The sequence below is a fragment of the Haliotis asinina genome, chromosome 7, assembly GCF_037392515.1.
Source record: "Haliotis asinina isolate JCU_RB_2024 chromosome 7, JCU_Hal_asi_v2, whole genome shotgun sequence".
In the NCBI taxonomy this organism is placed as follows: domain Eukaryota; kingdom Metazoa; phylum Mollusca; class Gastropoda; order Lepetellida; family Haliotidae; genus Haliotis; species Haliotis asinina.
Genome location: NC_090286.1, coordinates 55,108,215 through 55,128,140, shown reverse-complemented (window position 1 = coordinate 55,128,140; position 19,926 = coordinate 55,108,215). Strand labels below are relative to the sequence as shown.

The 19,926-nt window shown below is 40.5% G+C and overlaps 2 protein-coding genes across 2 annotated transcripts in view; one reads left to right on the top strand and one right to left on the bottom strand.

Annotated features, from left to right (window-relative positions):
- LOC137291894 (protein wntless homolog) overlaps positions 1-19,926 on the bottom strand; it is a 191,275-nt gene that overhangs the window by 11,553 nt on the left and 159,796 nt on the right. The window lies entirely within an intron of this gene.
- On the top strand, positions 2,642-19,421 carry LOC137290972 (transmembrane protein 8B-like). Its single transcript, XM_067822204.1, has 12 exons — positions 2,642-2,794; positions 6,602-6,770; positions 7,926-8,130; positions 8,396-8,523; positions 9,251-9,489; positions 10,148-10,419; positions 10,790-11,013; positions 11,675-11,832; positions 13,312-13,490; positions 14,297-14,566; positions 15,009-15,216; positions 16,816-19,421. Exons 1-12 carry the CDS (start codon positions 2,758-2,760, stop codon positions 16,899-16,901), a joined length of 2,175 nt encoding a protein of 724 aa, XP_067678305.1. The 5' UTR covers positions 2,642-2,757; the 3' UTR covers positions 16,902-19,421.

Here is a 19,926-nt window from a genome sequence, read left to right as displayed (position 1 = left end):
ACAGAACTGAGACAATCTAGACAATTATTCTTTATTATGTTGGAGGTAGACCATCCCAAGGACAACAATGCACATGAAGCTGCAAATTTTCAAAGACCATATAAGGAAACGTTGTTAAAGCCCAACGGTCATTTTAAACAATAGCTGACTGAAGTGTATTTACTCCTGACCAAGGCAATGGCGTTTCCAAAGAGAATTGTTATTGTATCGTGCCTCATTTTAAGCAGATTTCATGCAGGACCTGTAGACTTAAAAGCCTGTAGACGACATCAGGTCCTGATGCCTAACTCACGAATTGAATTAAGTATTGCAAATACTGGGCCCATCACATAAAAGATATGTTTTAAAGAGGGATGGTCTGCAGAAACTGCAGGGTTAGGTTGCCTCAGAATATCTATCTCGTGGAAGCTAAACGTGTACAAATCAAAAGGGGTAGTGTAGACAATAGCTTGGTGGAGAAGTAATGAAGTATCCTTTATCTCGGTTGACAGCGATACAAGGATCTCTATCGAAACCTCGCACTCACGAAATAGAGAAGTTGTTAGCCATGTATGTCAGATATCTATCATGATTATGGAAACGATTTTGTCACTTTTGTTAACTGCTGAACATTGAAGATATTACCAAGATCTTATTTGGATAAATCTTCTTTTAATTCTTTGACACACAACGTTTCTTTATAGCATCAACTGCCAGCTCACCTATTTAAGGGGTCTGAAATTTGTGTGTCAAAGAATTAAAAGAAGATTTACCCATAAAACATCTTGGTCATTCATAACAACTTCTAAATTCCGTAAAGGACATCACTTGACATATTGCCATTATAATTATATTGTCATGTGACATCTAATTCATGTGAGGTTTACATTGCATTATCATTGTGTAAACGTGTGTGCGGCCTTGTCCTACTATCAATGTAGCCAGAGACCATGAATCATGTGGTCTCTCATCTAGCACAAACAATGATCAGTTTGAGGTGTGCACCCTATGTGGTACAAAAACCTTTTTACTCACTCACCTGATGAGAGATGCGGTAGAGGCATACGCTAGAGAGCTAATGATGCTTTTGGAAAGTGCGATTACACTTACAACTGAGACTACGCGTGTAGGTCCCGGGGTAGAATAGGCCTTCAGAACCCATGCTTGCCATAAAAGGCGACTATGCTTGTCGTAAGAGGCGACTAACGGGATCGGGTGGCTGACTTGCTTGACACATGTCATCGGTTCCCAATTATGCAGATCGATGCTCATGTTGTTGATCACTGGGTTGTCTGGTCCAGACTCGATTATTTAGAGACCGCCGCGATATAGCTTGAATATTGGTGAGTGTGGCGTAAAAGTCAACTCACTCACTCACTCTAACTGAGACTATTGTGGCGATCCTTTTCAATGTGGTTCAGCTTGATGAATACAACTTTACCCTAGATTACATGCAGCTAGCCTGCAGCCAGGCAGTCTGTGAAAATAAGGAAAACTTTGCGATTGTTTCTTGGTTTCCACATCACACACACTGGCACCATGACAAATAGTTCTCGGCATCCCAGTGAAACAATCCCCGACAATGTAAATATAGACACACAGATCTGAAAAGAGTAGATCTGAATACTACTTCCCCATCCGTATTTGAAAGTATTTTGATGCGGAAAACACCGGCTCCCATGCAAATGGTTTCTCTATCTATAGTGACGCCTTGGATAAAAAAAACCCCCCAACCTAGCTATCATGTACGGTACCATGCATGATCCTTTGGTGACTTTATTGGATAGCCATATGTCCCACATAAGCGTGTTCAGGCTGTTTCTATACAGACACCTACCAGATCACTTCAGCGTGTCATGAAGTTTCCAGTGTGCAAACAATCACGGGAGCGCTAGCCCGCGGCTTGTAAAAATCCAGTCGGGCCAGTAAATCACAGTAACTAGCCCCATTGGCTAGTGAATTTGCATGGGATCATTCTGTAAACATATATCACACTCACCGACTTTTTAAATCAATACACTTTTAAATAATGCAAGATTATGGCCTAATAATTGTTCATCACTATTAGCAGCTTAATGATGAAACACGTGCCTTCTTTCAAATTTCGGATTGTTGAAATATTTTGTGGTCTAGCAACTCGCAGGCCTAGGTAGCTCATCTGGCTAACAAGATTTGGAGACTGGTAAGAGTGATGGGGAGAGTACAGGGGAGAAGGAAGGGCTGAATTTCAGTTGTTTTGCCAGAAACCATATTTTTTCTTTGGTTTTTCGTGGGTAGTTTGATTTTTTGTAATGATTGCTGTGTATAATTTAGTAACAGTAAAATTGCCGCTTGTCTGGGCTAATCCGCAACGTCTACCCTCCTTCTCCAGTGATATTGCTGGAATATAGCTAAAAGAGGAGTAAAACCGTACTCACTCACTCACTTGACCTTGGCTAATCTACAACATCTAGCTTCTATTCTCCCAGACTAAGCAAATGTGCATTTCATCATAACCTCAGTCGCATAAATCTCCAAGTCTCATCCGATCTAGTCGCTTTTACCAAATGTGTTCAGTCAGAAAAAAATGTTTATACCTTCACATATCTTGAACATTGTGTAAATCGATCTTTTTATCAAGCGGTTCGCTTTAAATGTGTACAACCGGCTAATATGACCCTGTGCTTAGAGCCTCACTCTGACAAACGGCGCTGCTTTCGGCAAACACGGACGGAAATATGAGGGGCAAATCTGGGGCGGAGAAAGAAGGGAAGCGACACAAAAGTTGAGGAGACACACATGGAAAGATACGTCATATGTATCTTCATATTTTCAGGTAGGCTGGACCGTGCAAATGAACTTAATATCAACTGACACAAATTCACAATTTTGTACCAAAATGGAGAAAAATTATGATGTTCGCCAGTGAAGTTGTGTTCATTGAAGATCGATGGCTAATAAGTAAGGGACCAACGGTAAATTATACGCGTGAAAAGATGCGTAGATCACCTGTTTACCCGAGTTATTGTCCTTGTGTTTTTAATGTCCATAGATAAGAGTGTTATGTACACGACCTTCTGTTGCATTCATTGGGAGCATCTCATTTCGATGAGGTTCTGAACCTGTGCGTCGAAATAATGGAGAGCGAAATAAATTAATGTTTTGAGGAAAGAGATGAAAAGAGGTGATGGGGACTAATCTGAATTATTTCAAGTAATTAAACATATATAATGTATAACATATATAATGTATGCAAAATGTATACAAATCTATTTTCAAAATGTATACAAATCTATTTTTCTTGTAAGCTCATGAGCCAAATTAAACCCATCTAATTACAGGCAGTCTAAGTAAACTTAGTCTAAGTGTTATTTGTTGTACCCCACCAGTGAGTCAAACAAACCCTAGTAGAAGGTCAGGTAACCTTTGAGCTACCTATGACCGTCCAATCAAACGCAAGAGGGTTAAATAGGGATCGGCGGGACTTACAAAATATTCAGGTCACTGACACAGATCTCTCCACAAACAAAAATATAACACAGTTATTTGACCTGCAGTATATACGCATTTGGATTTCTGTTGACATGGTTACCATTAGCTAATATTTCCTCAAGATGGCATCCTTTACTATTGCCCTAGACACTATTTTCAGTGAATGTTTACTCACCGTTGTCATGGTTGTAACGTGCGCCGTGTGCATCACCCGGAAGCGAGCGTGCGCTAAATAGCATTCGGAATCGTTTGGGTACGAACCTTTTCGAGGTAAAAAGTTCAAAGGGTATGTGCAAATGTCTACTTTCGCGATTTGCTAAGCTGTGTTTTGTTTGGTCAATCTCAAAGGTTACCTGATGCGACCTCCCATAAGGTTTTGTTAGACTCAGTAGTGGAATGTAACGAAAAGTACTGAGGCTAAGTTTACTTACTCTGAATTATTGGAGACCTAACACTAATTTGACATTTACTATTTTTTTGTTGTTCAAAATTATTGTAGTCTAACTACCATGATGGCTACTGGTGTAAACAAAGGTAACTTTATCATCATGTTAGACATGTTAAGGGAACTACTAAGGTTGTTTTGTTTGTTCTTGAACACTGCACCCAGCAATATTCCAGCTATATGGTAAATAAATAAGTCTGAACCAGACAATCAAGTGATCAACAGTATAAGCATCGATCTACGCAATGGAAATATGATGTCATGTGTCATCCAAATCACCAGATCCTGTTAGTTGCCTCTTACGACAAGCATGGGTTCTTGAAGACCAATTCTAACCCAAATCTAAATGGATGGACTACGAAGGAGCAGCGTTAGGAATCATTGTGAGTTTTTTTTACTCAGTTTGGGTATATAAAACATGCACCAGCATATTACTTAATATAATATTAGTGCACAACTGAATGTTTTTTCTCCAAGTGCATGTAAAAAACTTTTAAAAGCCACATGAAGATGCCGGTTGGAACTGGTCTTTGGCAGACAATACATTTCTAGAGGCACATAATGAGATTACGTGTCAGACTGACATGGTTCATGAATGTCATCAGATCCCATTTATGTTGATCAACATATGCTCTTGATGTCAGTCACAAGTTTGTGTGTTCACGTTTGTCTGAAAATCAATCCCTGTGTGAACAGCGTAATTTGTAAACATGATCCAGAATGCTCACATTGTTATATAGAACTGATATTTATGAATTGATATAGACTGGTTCCATGTGTTTTTCTGAGCTGGGTCAACTTTGCATTATCTGGCAACTGTTATAAAGTGATTTCCAAAGTCAAAGTTAGGTTTAAATGAAATGATTTTTACCAAGCTGAATTGTAAGACCGGTAACGTGGATCATGGCAGTAAGCGATATTCAGACACACAGTGAAATATTTACAATCAAACTATTCAACACAATGGGTATACGAGTAACTGCTGCAGTGGACACATGAATTATTAGACCCCATCATATATTGTCAGAATGTCTGAAAGCAGGCCGATCCCATCAGAATTAGTGTGGTGTGTTTCAGATTGGTACCCTCTATTTATTTGAGAGGGGAGGAGGTGTAGCTTAGTGGTTCAGGTGTTCACTCATCACATCAAAGACCTCGGTTCAGTTCCCCATATGGGCTCAATTCCCCATTTGGGCTCAATGTGTAAAGCCCATTTCTGGTCTCTCCATTGTGATAATGCTAATATTGCTAAAGTGACATAAAACTAAACTCACTCACTCACTCATTTGGTAGTAGGTTTTAGCCACAAGTGAGGTAATCAGCCCCAACATTGTTGCATGACACTAGGCTACCCCACCACCCAAAACTGAGACAGAAAACAGACACATTCTTTACACCCTGATCTTACACCTTTAATAAGGAGCATGTTGCTAACATAGCCTGTTTAGTTTATTGCTAGTGATCAAGTAGACACCCAGTGTTATTTATTGCCTCCTGACACTTACTGCCTTGCGCAGCCAGGAAGGATTGTCTCAAATACGTTTCTGTCGACATGTTAGAACATGGATTTCACAATTTGTTATTTATGGCAAATAATGGTATTTTTGGGGGTTTTTTGCTGAAAGACATTTATATTACCTCCAGTCCTTTCTCCAAGTTGTGTAAAATTTCCAGAGATATGACTTTAATGATTTCAAGTTGAAGGAAGATTCATATTCAAAGCCTTTTTCTTGGCACTTAAAATGTAGCATGTGTGTTTCAGGGTGTTTGTATGGTGTAAAGAGGCAGCTGGCCCTCTATGCCTACCTGTGTGTTTCTGGGGGTGTAGAGCGGCAATAGGCCCTCCATGTCTATATATGTGTGTTTCAGGTTGTGTGTATGGTGTAGAGTGGCAACAGGCCATCCATGTCTACATGTGTGTTTCAGGTTGTGAATATAGTGTAGAGAGGCAACAGGCCATCCATGTCTACATGTGTGTTTCAGGTTGTGTGTATGGTGTAGAGTGGCAACAGACGCTCCATGTCTATATATGTGCATTTCAGGTTGTGTGTATAGTGTACAGTGGCAACAGGCCATCCATGTCTACATGTGTGTTTCAGGGGGTGTAGAGTGCTAACAGACTCTCCATGTCTATATATGTGCGTTTCAGGTTGTGGGTATGGTGTAGAGAGCCAACAGACCCTCCATGTCTACATGTGTGTTTCAGGGGGTGTAGAGTGCCAACAGACGCTCCATGTCTATATATGTGTGTTTCAGGTTGTGTGTATGGTGTAGAGCGGCAACAGGCCCTCCATGTCTATATATGTGCGTTTCAGGTTGTGTGTATAGTGTAGAGTGGCAACAGGCCATCCATGTCTACATGTGTGTTTCAGGGGGTGTGGAGTGCTAACAGACTCTCCATGTCTATATATGTGTGTTTCAGGTTGTGAGTATGGTGTAGAGAGGCAACAGACCCTCCATGTCTACATGTGTGTTTCAGGGGATGTAGAGTGGCAACAGGCCCTCCATGTCTATATATGTGTGTTTCTGGTTGTGTGTATGGTGTAGAGTGGCAACAGGCCCTCCATGTCTATATATGTGTGTTTCAGGTTGTGTGTATGGTGTAGAGTGGCAACAGGCCCTCCATGTCTATATATGTGTGTTTCAGGTTGTGTGTATGGTGTAGAGTGACAACAGGCCCTCCATGTCTATATATGTGTGTTTCAGGTTGTGTGTATGGTGTAGAGTGGCAACAGGCCCTCCATGTCTATAGCTATGCCTCCTTCCACTCGGTGACTCCCATCAAGTACAATGTCCCAGAAGGAACCAGTCTGGTCTCATGGAAGTTTAGAGCCAGTAAAGAACCAGAAGACTGTGACGATGACCAAGTTGATGTGTGAGTAACAATAGTTCTAAATTTTGTTATAGCTGAATCAATTGATAAACTTCAGTACCAGTGTCTGTCAATATCTGACAATTCCAGTTATTGTGGGGAATTTGTTCAAATCTGACAGTTGATAATTCATTCATTACCAGTGAGCAATCATTGAATAAACTTGGTTAGCATCATTTTTCTGATTTTCCAGTTCAGGTTGTTATTGCGGTATAAAATGATACAACTTGGACATTTAAAGTGATGACTGATATATCATAAATAATAACTTTCTGGAGTTTTCAAGAAATTTTCAGTCATGACTTTTCAGTAAGCGAAGTGACTTAAACAATTAAGCAGGTTTTCAGGCCCTGACAACTTCTAAGATATATTCTATCATCGAGTGTTTCATAAACTGAAACAATGGCTAAAAAATCGTTTGTGTTCATTTAAGCAAAACTGTGATCGATTTCTTGGTCGTTTGGCCATTGTGACTAATCTTATTATTTCAATTATTCGGAACACCTCTAATTCCAACCCAGGAAGCTAAACTGGAAATATGTGAGAACGATAATAAAAAGGAGGCTGTGAATTATTAGTAGAGAAAAAGAAATGATTCATCAGTATTGACTATTTACACTGTCCGTTGGCAACAGCTTTACTAATACCAGTATCTTGTAATGGAGTAATGGAAAAGAGGGAATTTTGTTGGATTTGATGATAGAATTGAGAGGACAGTAAAAGATAACATGAAATAGAGCAGAAATTATCAAATGATTGACAAACTGACACAGTTTAGTGGGTTTTCTTTTGCTCTACAGTATTTAGATATTCTGAGTTAAACCCATCCCAGACTGAATGCATGTGTAGAAAGTTTGTCTAACTTGACTGATAACAAAGGCTTTGCCTGACCTTTATGGAATGAGGTTTTCATTCATTACCATTTTAAGTCAAGGTCCAAAAGACTTTTGCTTTAAAAACCTATGGTTTCATTAGCTTATTATTTAAAAATAGAAAATGTCTTTTGAGGCATGGTTGTGTATTTGTATGCTATGATTTTAGACTGCATTGGTTATGACGACTTATCGATGCGAAAAATGCTTAAAAATCAGTGTTGACATCTCAAGATGGAAATTTTCATGGTATACTTCTGTTTACCTGCTATACATCATCCATCAGGTACCTTCAATATGGCAGTCTGCCAGTCATCAACCCTAAGAACGAGACGTTCCCTGAGGACTTCTACCTCCAACGTTCTCATCAACATCATCTGCAGCTGATGCCAAACAACATCAGCATACCCCTGTCCGTGTCATGGCCCACACCGGGGTACTGGTATGCAGTCGCCTTCAGACCATGGCAAGATACGCGCATACAGCAAAAGGTTTGACTTTACAGTTTCGAGGGGCTCTGATTTCCCTTTATGTGGAGTAATCTTTACTACAATAGTGAATTAATATCCACAAATATGTTTTTAATATCCTGCTTGCCGCTTCAAATTTACAAAGGATATGATGAAATGTTTGAAATTAAAATGAAAACATACCAAGAAAAAGTCAATTTGTAGGGATGTATAGATGTTAGAATAGTGATGATGATGATGATGATGATGATGATGATGATGATGATGATGATCTGTGTGACATCAGGGTCTCACCAGAAGCTGTGACTACAAAATCTCTTCCTCCTTGTCACACAACATTCATCCCGACATAGACACTGTTGCCATGGGAACAGACACCACCCTGATTGTTTCAGACACTGGCTGTACTTTCAGGTAACATTTACTGTCTGTATCAGAATGTCACTGTAATGTGATTTAGACTAACAACTAGTCTCTGAAATGAACATGTTTCATTGAAAAAAGTTCATAGTAAAAACAATAATATGAAATGGAGCCCTGAGACTCAGTAGACTTGCAACATTTTCTAGACTTGCATGGGCTTCTTGGATATGTTTGCTACAGGCTCTGTACGACAGACTAAACTATTAACTGCAGTGCGGTTTTACGATAATGCGTGGTCAGTACATATTGAGAGGTGTTGTGACAATACAACTAGAGGGTTTTTATTGCAAATCCAGTTTAAGAGGTTTTATGACAGTACATATATAGAATGTCATGCTGGTGCATTTGGATGCTTGTATTGATTGAAATGTCAATAGAGCAGAGAAACAAGTTCAATGTTTATTATATACTCACCTATCTTGCATTAATCTGTTTTAATGAGCTTTGGAGAAGGTAGAACTGGCAGGGGTTCAGTGTGGATTTTGACCACGTTATACGTATTGCACCCCTGTGTTACTGTCGTATGTTTACATGGTTATTTAGCAAATACGAAATAATAAACAGCAAGGCATTGCAGAAAACATTTATAGCTAAAATTTGTCATAATGTACAGTGAAAATATGTTATAAACAATTTCACTTTAAGAAAGTACAGTCTTCTTGTTTAACTACAAGGGCTGTTGGTGAAATGCTACACATTTGTGTCTTGTATGTTACAGGTTTTACGTCGGGGAGACTGTGTTGCAGTACACGCTTGGAGTCTCCTTGTGTAACCATACAAACTGCAGCCTCCATGTCAACATCTATGAAGCTAACAACATCACTGCCAACACCTCAGTCTGTACTATCCCTCCATGCATGTACACAGTTGTCTCCCCCTGGCTAGGGGCGTGGCATCATGTGCAGCTAGTAACATCTGCCAAGACTGTGGAGGTGACTTTCAATATCTCTAGCGTAGGTGAGTTTCATTTCACCTTTTTCCATTGACAGTCGAAAGATCGTAAGGGCTACGATGTGCACAGTTTGGCATATCAGATATATCATTATTATGTCAATTAGATAAGCGTTATGAAATGAGGATTGGTGATGATAAGAGTCTTAAAGTACTCAATAGAGCTCATACTATCAAGCGCTGATTCAAAAGTGATAATTCCCAGGTCTCTGTGATATAAAGCAGAATATTGGTGAATTAAACATACGACAAAATGGACTCACCTACTCTGTGTTGTCATGGTTTATATAATTATCAGTTGATAGTTTCTGTCGTTATCCTGGAGAATGTTCTGTGCCCTGTTAGTCAGACTGATGAAGATCAAGGATAGAAATGGCCTTCAGTAACGATTGTTTGTCGTAAGAGGCGACCAAGGGAATCAGGAGGGCTTGTTGACTTGGATGATGTGTGTCAACACATCCCAGTTGCGCAGATCGATGCCCAAGTTGTTGATCACTGAGTTGTAGATCCAGACTCACTTGTTTACAGACCACTGCAATATAGCTGGAATATTGCTGAGTGCGGTGATAACCAACAAACCAAACCAACCAACCAACCAACCAACCAACCAACCAACCAACCAACCAACCAACCATGATATGACTCATTGTTGATGTTTTGACAGATTGTGATCTGGAGGAGGATGTCATGAATAGCAACACAACTGACCCACCATTAGACTCATTGTGTAGCTTGTACCCCAAACTGGACCGTTTCCAGTACTCGGATCGAGACTTCCGAGTGGACTATGTGTATCTTGTCAACGACAGTAAGCCTCCTGACATATCGCTGACCCTGACAGAAGACAGGGCAATGGTCATTCCGTTTGAGTTGAAGGACATCCTGGATGTTGGTGGCACACTTGTGTGGACTGTTGCCATGGAAGATGGTGATGAGGTGAGCCATATTCTACCATGTAGTTACAAAGTTACTGTATCCTCAGACTTGTGAAGGTCCGATTCACAAGGATCTTCAGCAACCCATGCTTATTGTAACAGGTGCCGACCAGAATTGTGTGGCTCGGTTTGAAGATTTGGGTGACGGTATGTCCTTGTATTCTAGTTGCTTAGACGTTTGCTCATGGATTGTTCAGACTTGATTTTTTACAGACTGACATTTAGCTGTAACATTACTCAGTGCATAACTCTGTGTCCTTTTTTTAGATGTGAGGTACTGATGGGAATTTTTTAAATTTATTCTCCAGCCCTATGAGGCAGGACAACTCTAGAACTGTATATTGACGTTACTTGATTCATGTTCTCCACAGGACTCAGATATGGATCATGTCCAAGTTTGTGGGCAGATTCTGCGAGACAAGCTTCCAGCTCTTCCTTCTGAGAACCTGTGTAATATCTCCTTCCTGTCCAGTAACGAGCTTCAGGTGAACAGCAGCACTCCTGGACAGAAGGGACAAGTGTTTGTACCATACCCTGAGCCTGGGTTGTGGTTCGTCACTCTCTCATTGAAATGCTACACAGACGACAACAGCAGGTCAGTGTGTGACAGTGAGGGTGTCCCAGCAGGTGTGTGAGTCATGAACTCGGTGGCACAGAGTGAATAGCATGATGTTGTCCAAGCAGGATGGTTGTGAGACACTAACTGTATCACAGCAGGTCTGTCACAGTTGGTGCGTCACAGGTGGGCCACAAGGTGACACTGTACAGTTAGTGCTGAAGGTGACATGTTCCATCTGCAGCATTGTATGCCGTAGCTGTGCCAGGATGTTTGTCTTGAGATCAGTTCAAACATTGTCCTACTTATCCTTGTCAGTATAGGAATGCTTGTGCTTACGCCAGACTTGTCAATACTACACTTCTGCCGTAATCAGCTCAGTCAGGTCAGTAAAGGTCCCTGGACACTCATGCTTGTCATGCTTGCTACCATGATGTACCGGATTCCTTATTCATTCTTTAAGTCACATGGTTGACTGGTTGAGACCAGACCATTTCCTTCCATCATTATGATACTGGATGTCTTTGTATAGGCTTCAAACATAAGTTGTGCTGTTCAATCTGTCATCATTCGCTTAGCATAAGTTTATCAAGTGTCCTATTTTTCTGCCATCAGTTGCCAAGTACTGGTTAAGGATGTATGATATTCCATAGTTGATGATCCCTGATATCAGATACTGTATCCATCTTTTGTCCATCAGCATCACCTGGACTCCCTGCTCCAACAGCAGCTACAACATCAAGATGAAACTGTCAACTGACCGCTGTGTGGGCAACACCTGCAGTGGGCATGGCAACTGCAAAGAGTACATTGTTGGTCCGTCCCTCATCATCTATTCTACATGCAACTGTCAGGCAGGTAAATACTCCCTCAGTCAAGCTGGTAGTGGTCAGTGTTCGTCTGTCTAGCTGGTAGTTGTTATTTTGTCAGGTCAGTAGTGGTCATACTGTCAGGCCGGTACTGGTCATTTCATCAATCTGGTACTGATCATTCTGCCAGTCCGGTAGTGGTAGTTCTGTCAGGCTTGTGGTGGTCCCTCTGTCAAGCTGGTAGTAGTTGGTCAGACTTATGATGGTCAGGCCCCTAATGCTATCTTTCAGGCTGGTAGTGGTCATTCTTTCTGGCTGGTAGTGGTCATTCTTTCAGATAAGTAGTGGTCATTCTTTCAGGTCTGTAGTAGTCATTCTTTAAGGCCGGTAGTGGTCATTCTTCAGAGTGGTAGTGGTCATTCTTACAGGCCGGTAGTTATAATTCTTTCATGCCAGTTGTGGTCATTCTTTCAGGTAGTGGTCATTCTCTTCAAGTTGATAGTGGTCATTCTTTCAGGTAGGTAGTTTTTAAGGCCTGTAGTGGTAATTTTTTCTGGCAAGTAGTGGTCATTCTTTCATGCCAGTAGTGGTCATTCTTTCATGCCAGTAGGGGTCATTCATTCATGCCAGTAGTGATCATTCTTTCAGGTAGTGGTCATTCTTTCATGCCAGTAGTGGTCATTCATTCATGCCAGTGGTGGTCATTCATTCATGCCAGTAGTGGTCATTCTTTCAGGTAGTGGTCATTCTTTCATGCCAGTAGTGGTCATTCATTCATGCCAGTGGTGGTCATTCTTTCAGGTAGTGGTCATTCTTTCATGCCAGTAGTGGTCATTCTTTCCTGACAGTAGTGGTCATTCATTCATGCCAGTAGTGATCATTCTTTCAGGTAGTGGTCATTCTTTCATGCAAGTAGTGGTCATTCTTTCATGCCAGTAGTGGTCTGTCTGTCAGTCTGGTACGGGTCTGGCTGTCAGGCCAGCACTGGTCTTTCTGTCAGGCTGGTAGTGGTCCTTCTGTCAGGCCAGAAGTGGTTGTTCTGTCATGCTTATGGTGATCTTTGTGTCAGTCCGGTAATGGTCTGTGTGTCAGCTTGGTAGTGGTCTGTCTGTCAGACTGGTAGTGGTCCTTTTGTCAAGCCAGAAGTGGTTGTCATGTCATACTTATGGTGATCCTTCTGTCAGACTGGTAGTGGTCCATGTGTCAGACTGAGAGTGGTCTGTCTGTCAGCCTGGTAGTGGTCTGTCTGTGAGTCTGGTAGTGGTCCCTCTGTCAGGCCAGAAGTGGTTGTTCTGTCAGGCTTATGGTGATCCTTCTGTCAGTCCGGTAATGGTCCTTCTGTCAGCCTGGTAGTGGTCTGTCAGACTGGTACTAGTCTGTCAGACTGGTAGTGGTCTTTCTGTCAGTCGGTAGTGGTTCCTAAATATGGTTGATGTCATTTATAGCAGAATTTTCAGTTACAGCAAAAACCAGTGATATTTGGTAGACTGACAAGTCAACAGCATGTCTATATATTGACTGTCTTCAGGTTGGCGAGGGTATGCTTGCAGTGATGGGTCGGAGGCATTCACAGTGGCATCCCAGCTGGAAGACATCCTCCTGCTCACCCTCAGCAACTTGTTCTTTCTTCCTGCCATAGCACTGGCACTGTACCGCAGATTCTTCACAGAAGCCTTGGTCTTTACATATAACATGTTCTTTTCCACAGTGAGTACACACAGGCCCTAATACGTTTGACAGAGGTGCCACTCTGTGTACAAATTAGCACTGTTCTAAAATGGTTTTCTGACTGCACTTTTGAAAGGTTTGCTGAAATCAGTGGCCACAGGACCTAAAAGTAAGTGGTTGTTGACCATAAGGAAATATCAATCCCGAATTTATTCACCTGGCAGACAATTGAAGCTTGCAAAGTATTTTGTTTCTACAGTCCAGTGGTAACCATGGCTACACATAATCATGACAGTTCTTCTCCAAAGTCATAACACCATGGCAACCATGGTTACACAAACAGCATTTTCTTCTCCACAGTCAGAACACCATGGTAACCATGGCTACACAAACAGATGTTTTTCTCTACAGCCAGAAGACTATGGTGGCCATGGTAACCATTGATACATAAACAGCTTTTTCTTCTAGGTAACCATGGTTTCACAAACAGCATTTTCTTCTCAGCAGTCTTAACATGGTAACCATGGTAACCATTGCTACACAAACAACAGTTTCTCTTCTCCACAGTCAGAACACCATGGTAACCACTGATGCATTTGTAGCTTGTTTTTTCTTCCCAGTAAGTACAGAATAGGCCCAACTAGACCTTCATGAATTAAGAACACTTGTAGTTAACATTATGACACATAAACATCACAACTACACCTCAAAACAGTGTATTCAAGGGTAATGAATGTAGTGCATGCAGAACATGTGGGATGTCAACAACGAAAACTTTCTATGGTCCTGCTTTAGGTTTGCCTGTCCAAGTTCAAACTGATTTCACCTTGTCTTCCTTCTGTCAGATGTACCATGCGTGTGATGGAGACCGTATTGCAAGGTACAAGTACTGTATGATGGACTACAACATCCTCAGCTTCTGTGACTTCCTGTCTTCCGTCTGCTCCCTGTGGTTTACCATTGTTGCCATGGCAAGGGTGCAGGCACCAATCACAGTCATCCTCCAAGTGGCTGCTCTGCTGGTTCTGCCAATAGGAGTTCTGAAGGATCATACAAGTCTGTGGTTGATTGTTGTGCCTTTGTTGTGTGGAGTTGTTCTTCTTGCCGTGTCATGGGTAAGTGGTGAAACATGCCATTTTTGTACCAGTTTTACTGTAGTATTCATTTATATGATCTTAAAAATGCAACAGGGTGCAGTTGGAGTTTTGGTCAAAGTAATTACTCAAAACTCTGAAGCTAGGGTTCTGTCCCTCAGATGGTTACAGTGTTTGAACTCATGTCCAGTGTGCGCTGCAGTGGTAAAAGTTGTATAAAGACTGTACTGTCCAAAGAGCTGTTATTTTGAACTATCATCATGCTTCTGTCATGCTGAAAAATGGGTTCACTTTCAAAAACTCTTTTCTGCTGATCAATGGAATATCACAAACAATGATATGAAACAGTATTTTTTCAAAACCCTCTCAGAGTTTCTGCTTCAATGAAATGACAGAAATGAAACATGATTCCTCTGAGGGCTGACGTCCCTCTGACGTTTCAGTAGTATTCTTCCTGTTTCAGAGCTTAAAGTGCAGGTCACGTGGCAGGTGCTACCCTACATGGAAGAGGTATGTGTTCTTCCTGCTACCAGGGGTTGTCATTGCCGGGTCAGGGGCAGCAGTGTTCTCCTTTGCGGAGACGGTGGAGAACTACCGCTATGTTCACAGCACCTGGCACATCTGTCTCTTCACATGTGTCATCTTCTTCCTGCCTCAGGGAAGACGGAAAGGTAAGGAACCAGCAATGGTCACCCTGTTGAAGCTTGTGGTGAACGTGGTTATGTTGAATTCCTTACCCCTTTTGAATTCCATTTATGGATTCAGTAGAAATGGATATTTGTTATATTGCTTAGTTGTCTTAAATATACTCTTGAAAAAAAGTAGGGGATCTTCATTTTGTTATTTACGACTGAAAATATTTAAGATTTATCGGAGTCAATCAGTGTTCATATGATGTTATTGAATGTTTTGAGAGTGCATCACCATTTGCACTTCCTTACAACCATAGTTATTTGGAATGTATTCGCTTTTGAAAAATGATTGGTGTATGGCATGTAATATCATGTTTTAAAGCAAATGACTAGAAACAAACACTGACAAATGTGTGATGCAAGACGAGAGTCAAAATTAATGTTCTAAGTGATTTCTTGACCTTGAAAAAACGTCAAAATGAAGAATGGGACCCCCAGCATGTGTATGGTGCAACTGTGTTGTGCATGTGCGTATCATGCATTATGTTTAGGGGTGGTAATAGAGGGAAATGGTGGTGATGTCTGTCTTTAAAACGTTTGTTAACGTTTACACTTCCTATCCAAATTGAAAGTTCAGGAGTGTATTATTTGTTATATTGCTTAGTTGTCTTAAATATATATACACATAAACAAAACATATTACAACTCCTCATATTTTTCAAAGTATCAGTATGTTTTATCTTTAAATGGCATGTAGTTGTTTAGATGACCCAGATATTTCATGGAGTTAAGCTTCTTTATGTTTAAATAACAAAGCTTAAATCCGTAAGTGTCTGGGTTATCAGTATGTTGGCATTAAACATATAGGTAACATACCGAAACCTCAATTTAACCTACAACCTGGATGAATCAACTTTCATGAAATGAATATGAGGCATCATATGTGGAATATCAAAACGCAACAAGAATGAAAAATTAGTGTTAAAAAGAAGCAGACACAGTCAAGAATGGATGAATTCAGTAGTATTGATATCAATAGTCACACGATAGTAACAATCGTTGTCCATTTCAAGATTCACGCAATGTAGTGCTGTGTCAACATCTGGTGTAAGCTCCTCCTCATTGACTGTATGTGATGTTGAATTTGACATTGCAGGATTGTTCCCTTCTTTTTGACGGATTTGTTCCAATACACCAAGGTTTTGTACTAGAGGATCTCTCTGGCATATTTGGAGACCAAGAGTGTTCCAAACATCCTGTGTGGGATTGCGATCTGCATACCATTGTATGAAATGTTCTTATTGCTAAGGTGATCATAACACAGACTAACAGCTGCCATGGTGCTTAGGGTGTTTTGTACAACAGCACCCAGGACGCTTGTTGCACCATGAAGACCAGCCTTCTGTTCTGAGTATATTCATCGAAATATATGTTGTGTCTGAAGGGCCAAAGTAATCATGCATACATAATGCACTTATGAATGTGAAAGGCTATGTGTGGTTAAAAATCATTGGTGTGAGATCTGTCCACATCTACTCATGATGACTTTTTAACACCTGAAACATATTAAGCATCAAATTAGTCGAAACATTTGTGAGTTTGGTTGATAATGTCGGCAACCTATTGCTTTTCTTGCAGGTGTAGATATCAGTAAAAGTTCAACGTCAGAGGACTCAGTGGAGGAGCTGATTGCCATTCAGGACCATGTGAACAGGGTGGCATGACAGTAACTGACTTTCATCAACAAGTCTGGGATATGTCTATGTTCTTGGTCACGGACAGGAAGTCCAGAAATTGTACATGTTCCACCTCACAGCAACCTTTCATCAACACTAATAGTCCAGGATTTGTAAATATTCCAGCTTACGGCAACCCTTCAACCATCAACAACACGGTCTGAAAATTGTACATATTCCACCTCATGGCAACCCTTCATCCATCAACAACACAGTCTGAAATTGTACATATTCCACCTCATGGCAACCCTTCATCCATCAACAACACAGTCAGAAAATTGTACATATTCCACCTCACAGCAACCCTTTCATCCGTTAACAATGGGTTTGTACAAGGTTCAGGTCCTGTGGTCTCCATGTTATAACACAATCCTTCACAAAAGTTTCAGAACTTCCTCACAGTTCTGCCAAAATATAATGCATTGTATGAGTACTATGACCTGAGTAGAATTCTCAACAAATGTGATAACGTTTTTGTGTGCCAAGCTCACGTTTCCGATGCTTCCATTTGATCACACAGATTGTTGTAAACGAAATTCAGTTTGTTTGATTCAGCGATACTTCCACCATTGTGGTACCATTCAGTATCAGTTTATGATACCAAGTTCATTTCAAAAGTTCCCCTGTTAAAGTGTGAGAGAGCTGATTATTCAGCTTTTGTTACGACTTTTCAGCATTTACAGATCTGTGGCATAATATGTAGAATAGCAATGGCTGCTTTATATTCACTGCTTTTGTTTTGGGTTTTTTTTTATTATTTCTCACCTACCTTTTCTCTGTGCCATTTGGTTAATTCATACAGCTACTTAAAAAATGGAACCCTATGCTTGTGAACAGACCCCCATAAAGTTTCAGTCATCGGTTATTCACTGACAGTTTCATTTCCACATTTCGTGATATGTGAGAGTGGAAATGACTCTTCTGTACACAGTGTCAACATTTTTACCAAAAATCAGGACCGAAAAGCTGTGTAATGCTAATAATCACACAATGATGTAAACCACCTTGTTTTGTGATTAAGCAGCAGAACGAATGGTTGATGGTTACCTTGGATCATTGTATTTATGGACAGTGCAATTTTTTTTGGTCTAGTCACAGAATTAGTAACTGATACAGTGAGCTTTCAGGCAAGGTTCACTGAGAGCTCTACGGCAGTTGAGGTCTGTCAAAATATTCAAGATCACCATGTCAACAAGTGGTCACTGTTGCAACAGTTAAGATACTCCTTTCATAAGGCGTTAGGGTGATCGTAAGTCATTAAGATAGCCTTAGTGCAATGTTGAAGAATGGGAGTTAAGGTTAACCTTAGTGAAGGTTGCTTCATGAATGGAGCTCCTGGACCGCAACATAGTAGCAGCCCACATGGACACAGAGGTAACAGCTAAGGGGAATGCGATGGCAACAAACTTGGGGAGTACCTCAGCAGAGACCAGCCAGTATGTGCTGTGAGAGTCCAAGTGAACACTGTGTCAAGACATAACTATTGGCTTTCCGATTTTGCTGATTTGTTCATTCATATCCTGATTGTACATATCTATGACATCTCTCGCATACTAGTATATTTTCACCTGTTACATATCACATACCTGTTTTATTGTGACAAGCTTCATTCATATCATTATTGTTATACAGAATTATTTAAAGAATTGAGCAGCTGCAAATAAAAACCTTTCAGTCTGAATATGGTTCAATTTAGTCCCCAATGACTTTACTTATGATGTGATTATAAGCATGGTAAAACGATTTTGTGTTTGTTTCATGAGGAAAACTACAAAAATAGTGCTGTATCATTTTAATGCTAGCAGCCATTTGTAAACGAATATGTGTTGTACATTTCATCACCACCTGCCTCTATTGTCAAACCCTCTGGTCCCACAGCAATGAAAACCATGTGTTTGATGAGGCATGGTTTGCTGCAGTGTGTAGTGTTAGCACAGCAGGTCATGCTGTTAACTGATGAGGTATCACACCCAATTGGGGCCAGTTGATGAAAGTCCTGCACACTATTAATGCATTAATTTATTGTTTTAATATTGTTTTTTTGTGTTTGTGTTTATCATATCATCTAAATATGTAAGAAATTATTCACATACATTTTGCTATTTTGACATATTATTACATATTTTTTGGACAAGTATTGACAAGTCTGTAGTGACTGAACCAGGTCTGTCATCATCAGTCCCAGATGTATTTTTCAACAATGTTGTACATATCACTGTTCCCAGTAATGAAATTCAAACTGTTTTTTGTTAAATCAGTAAACACTGTTATCAAGTTTTCCTGTTTTGTGTTCTTGTACAAGTCTTATATTGTTCACTCTACCACACTGTAACCAACTAGTACAGTAAGAACTCAGAGTAGGTAAAGTTTCACACATATGAGCTTTGCACAGCTGGATTCAAGATTGGTTGGTATGCATAGATTGTATGAAGACCCACACTGAACTCATCCAGCATCACTGCAGATAACTTCTGTACTCTATGAGCTTTGAATAAGATTCGTACTCCATACAATATGTGTGTGACTTTTAAATTTTTAAACTGTAACGATCCCCATTACAATTAGCCTTCAGCAACCCATGCTTGTATAAGGTGACCTACAGGATCAGGTGGTCAGACTCGCTGACTTGGTTAACAGATGTCATCACATCCCAGTTTCGTAGATTGATGCTGATGCTGTTTATCACTGGATTGTCTGGTCCAGACTCAATTATTTACAGACCACCACCATATTGCTGAGTGTGGTGTAAAACTAAACTCACTCAGTTTAAACTTCTTCTTTGTGGGTCAGTTTGTGTCTTTACCATGGAACCTCTGCAACTGATGCTTGTCGTAAAAGGTGACTAACGGGATCAGGCGCTCAGGCTTGCTAACTTGGTTGGCACATGTCCTCACCTCCCAATGGCACAGATTGATGCTCATGCTGTTGATCACTGGCTTGTTTGGATCTAGTGAGTGAGTGAGTGAGTGAGTGAGTTTAGTTTTACATCGCACTTAGCAATATTCCAGCTATA

Bases quoted from the DNA above. Each gene is read 5' to 3' on its own strand.
- LOC137290972 (XM_067822204.1), top strand. From the start codon at position 2,758: ATGGAAAGATACGTCATATGTATCTTCATATTTTCAG. The intron at 8,524-9,250 runs GTAACATTTACT...TGTATGTTACAG, and splicing joins GACACTGGCTGTACTTTCAG to GTTTTACGTCGGGGAGACTG. The intron at 10,420-10,789 runs GTGAGCCATATT...TGTTCTCCACAG, and splicing joins CCATGGAAGATGGTGATGAG to GACTCAGATATGGATCATGT.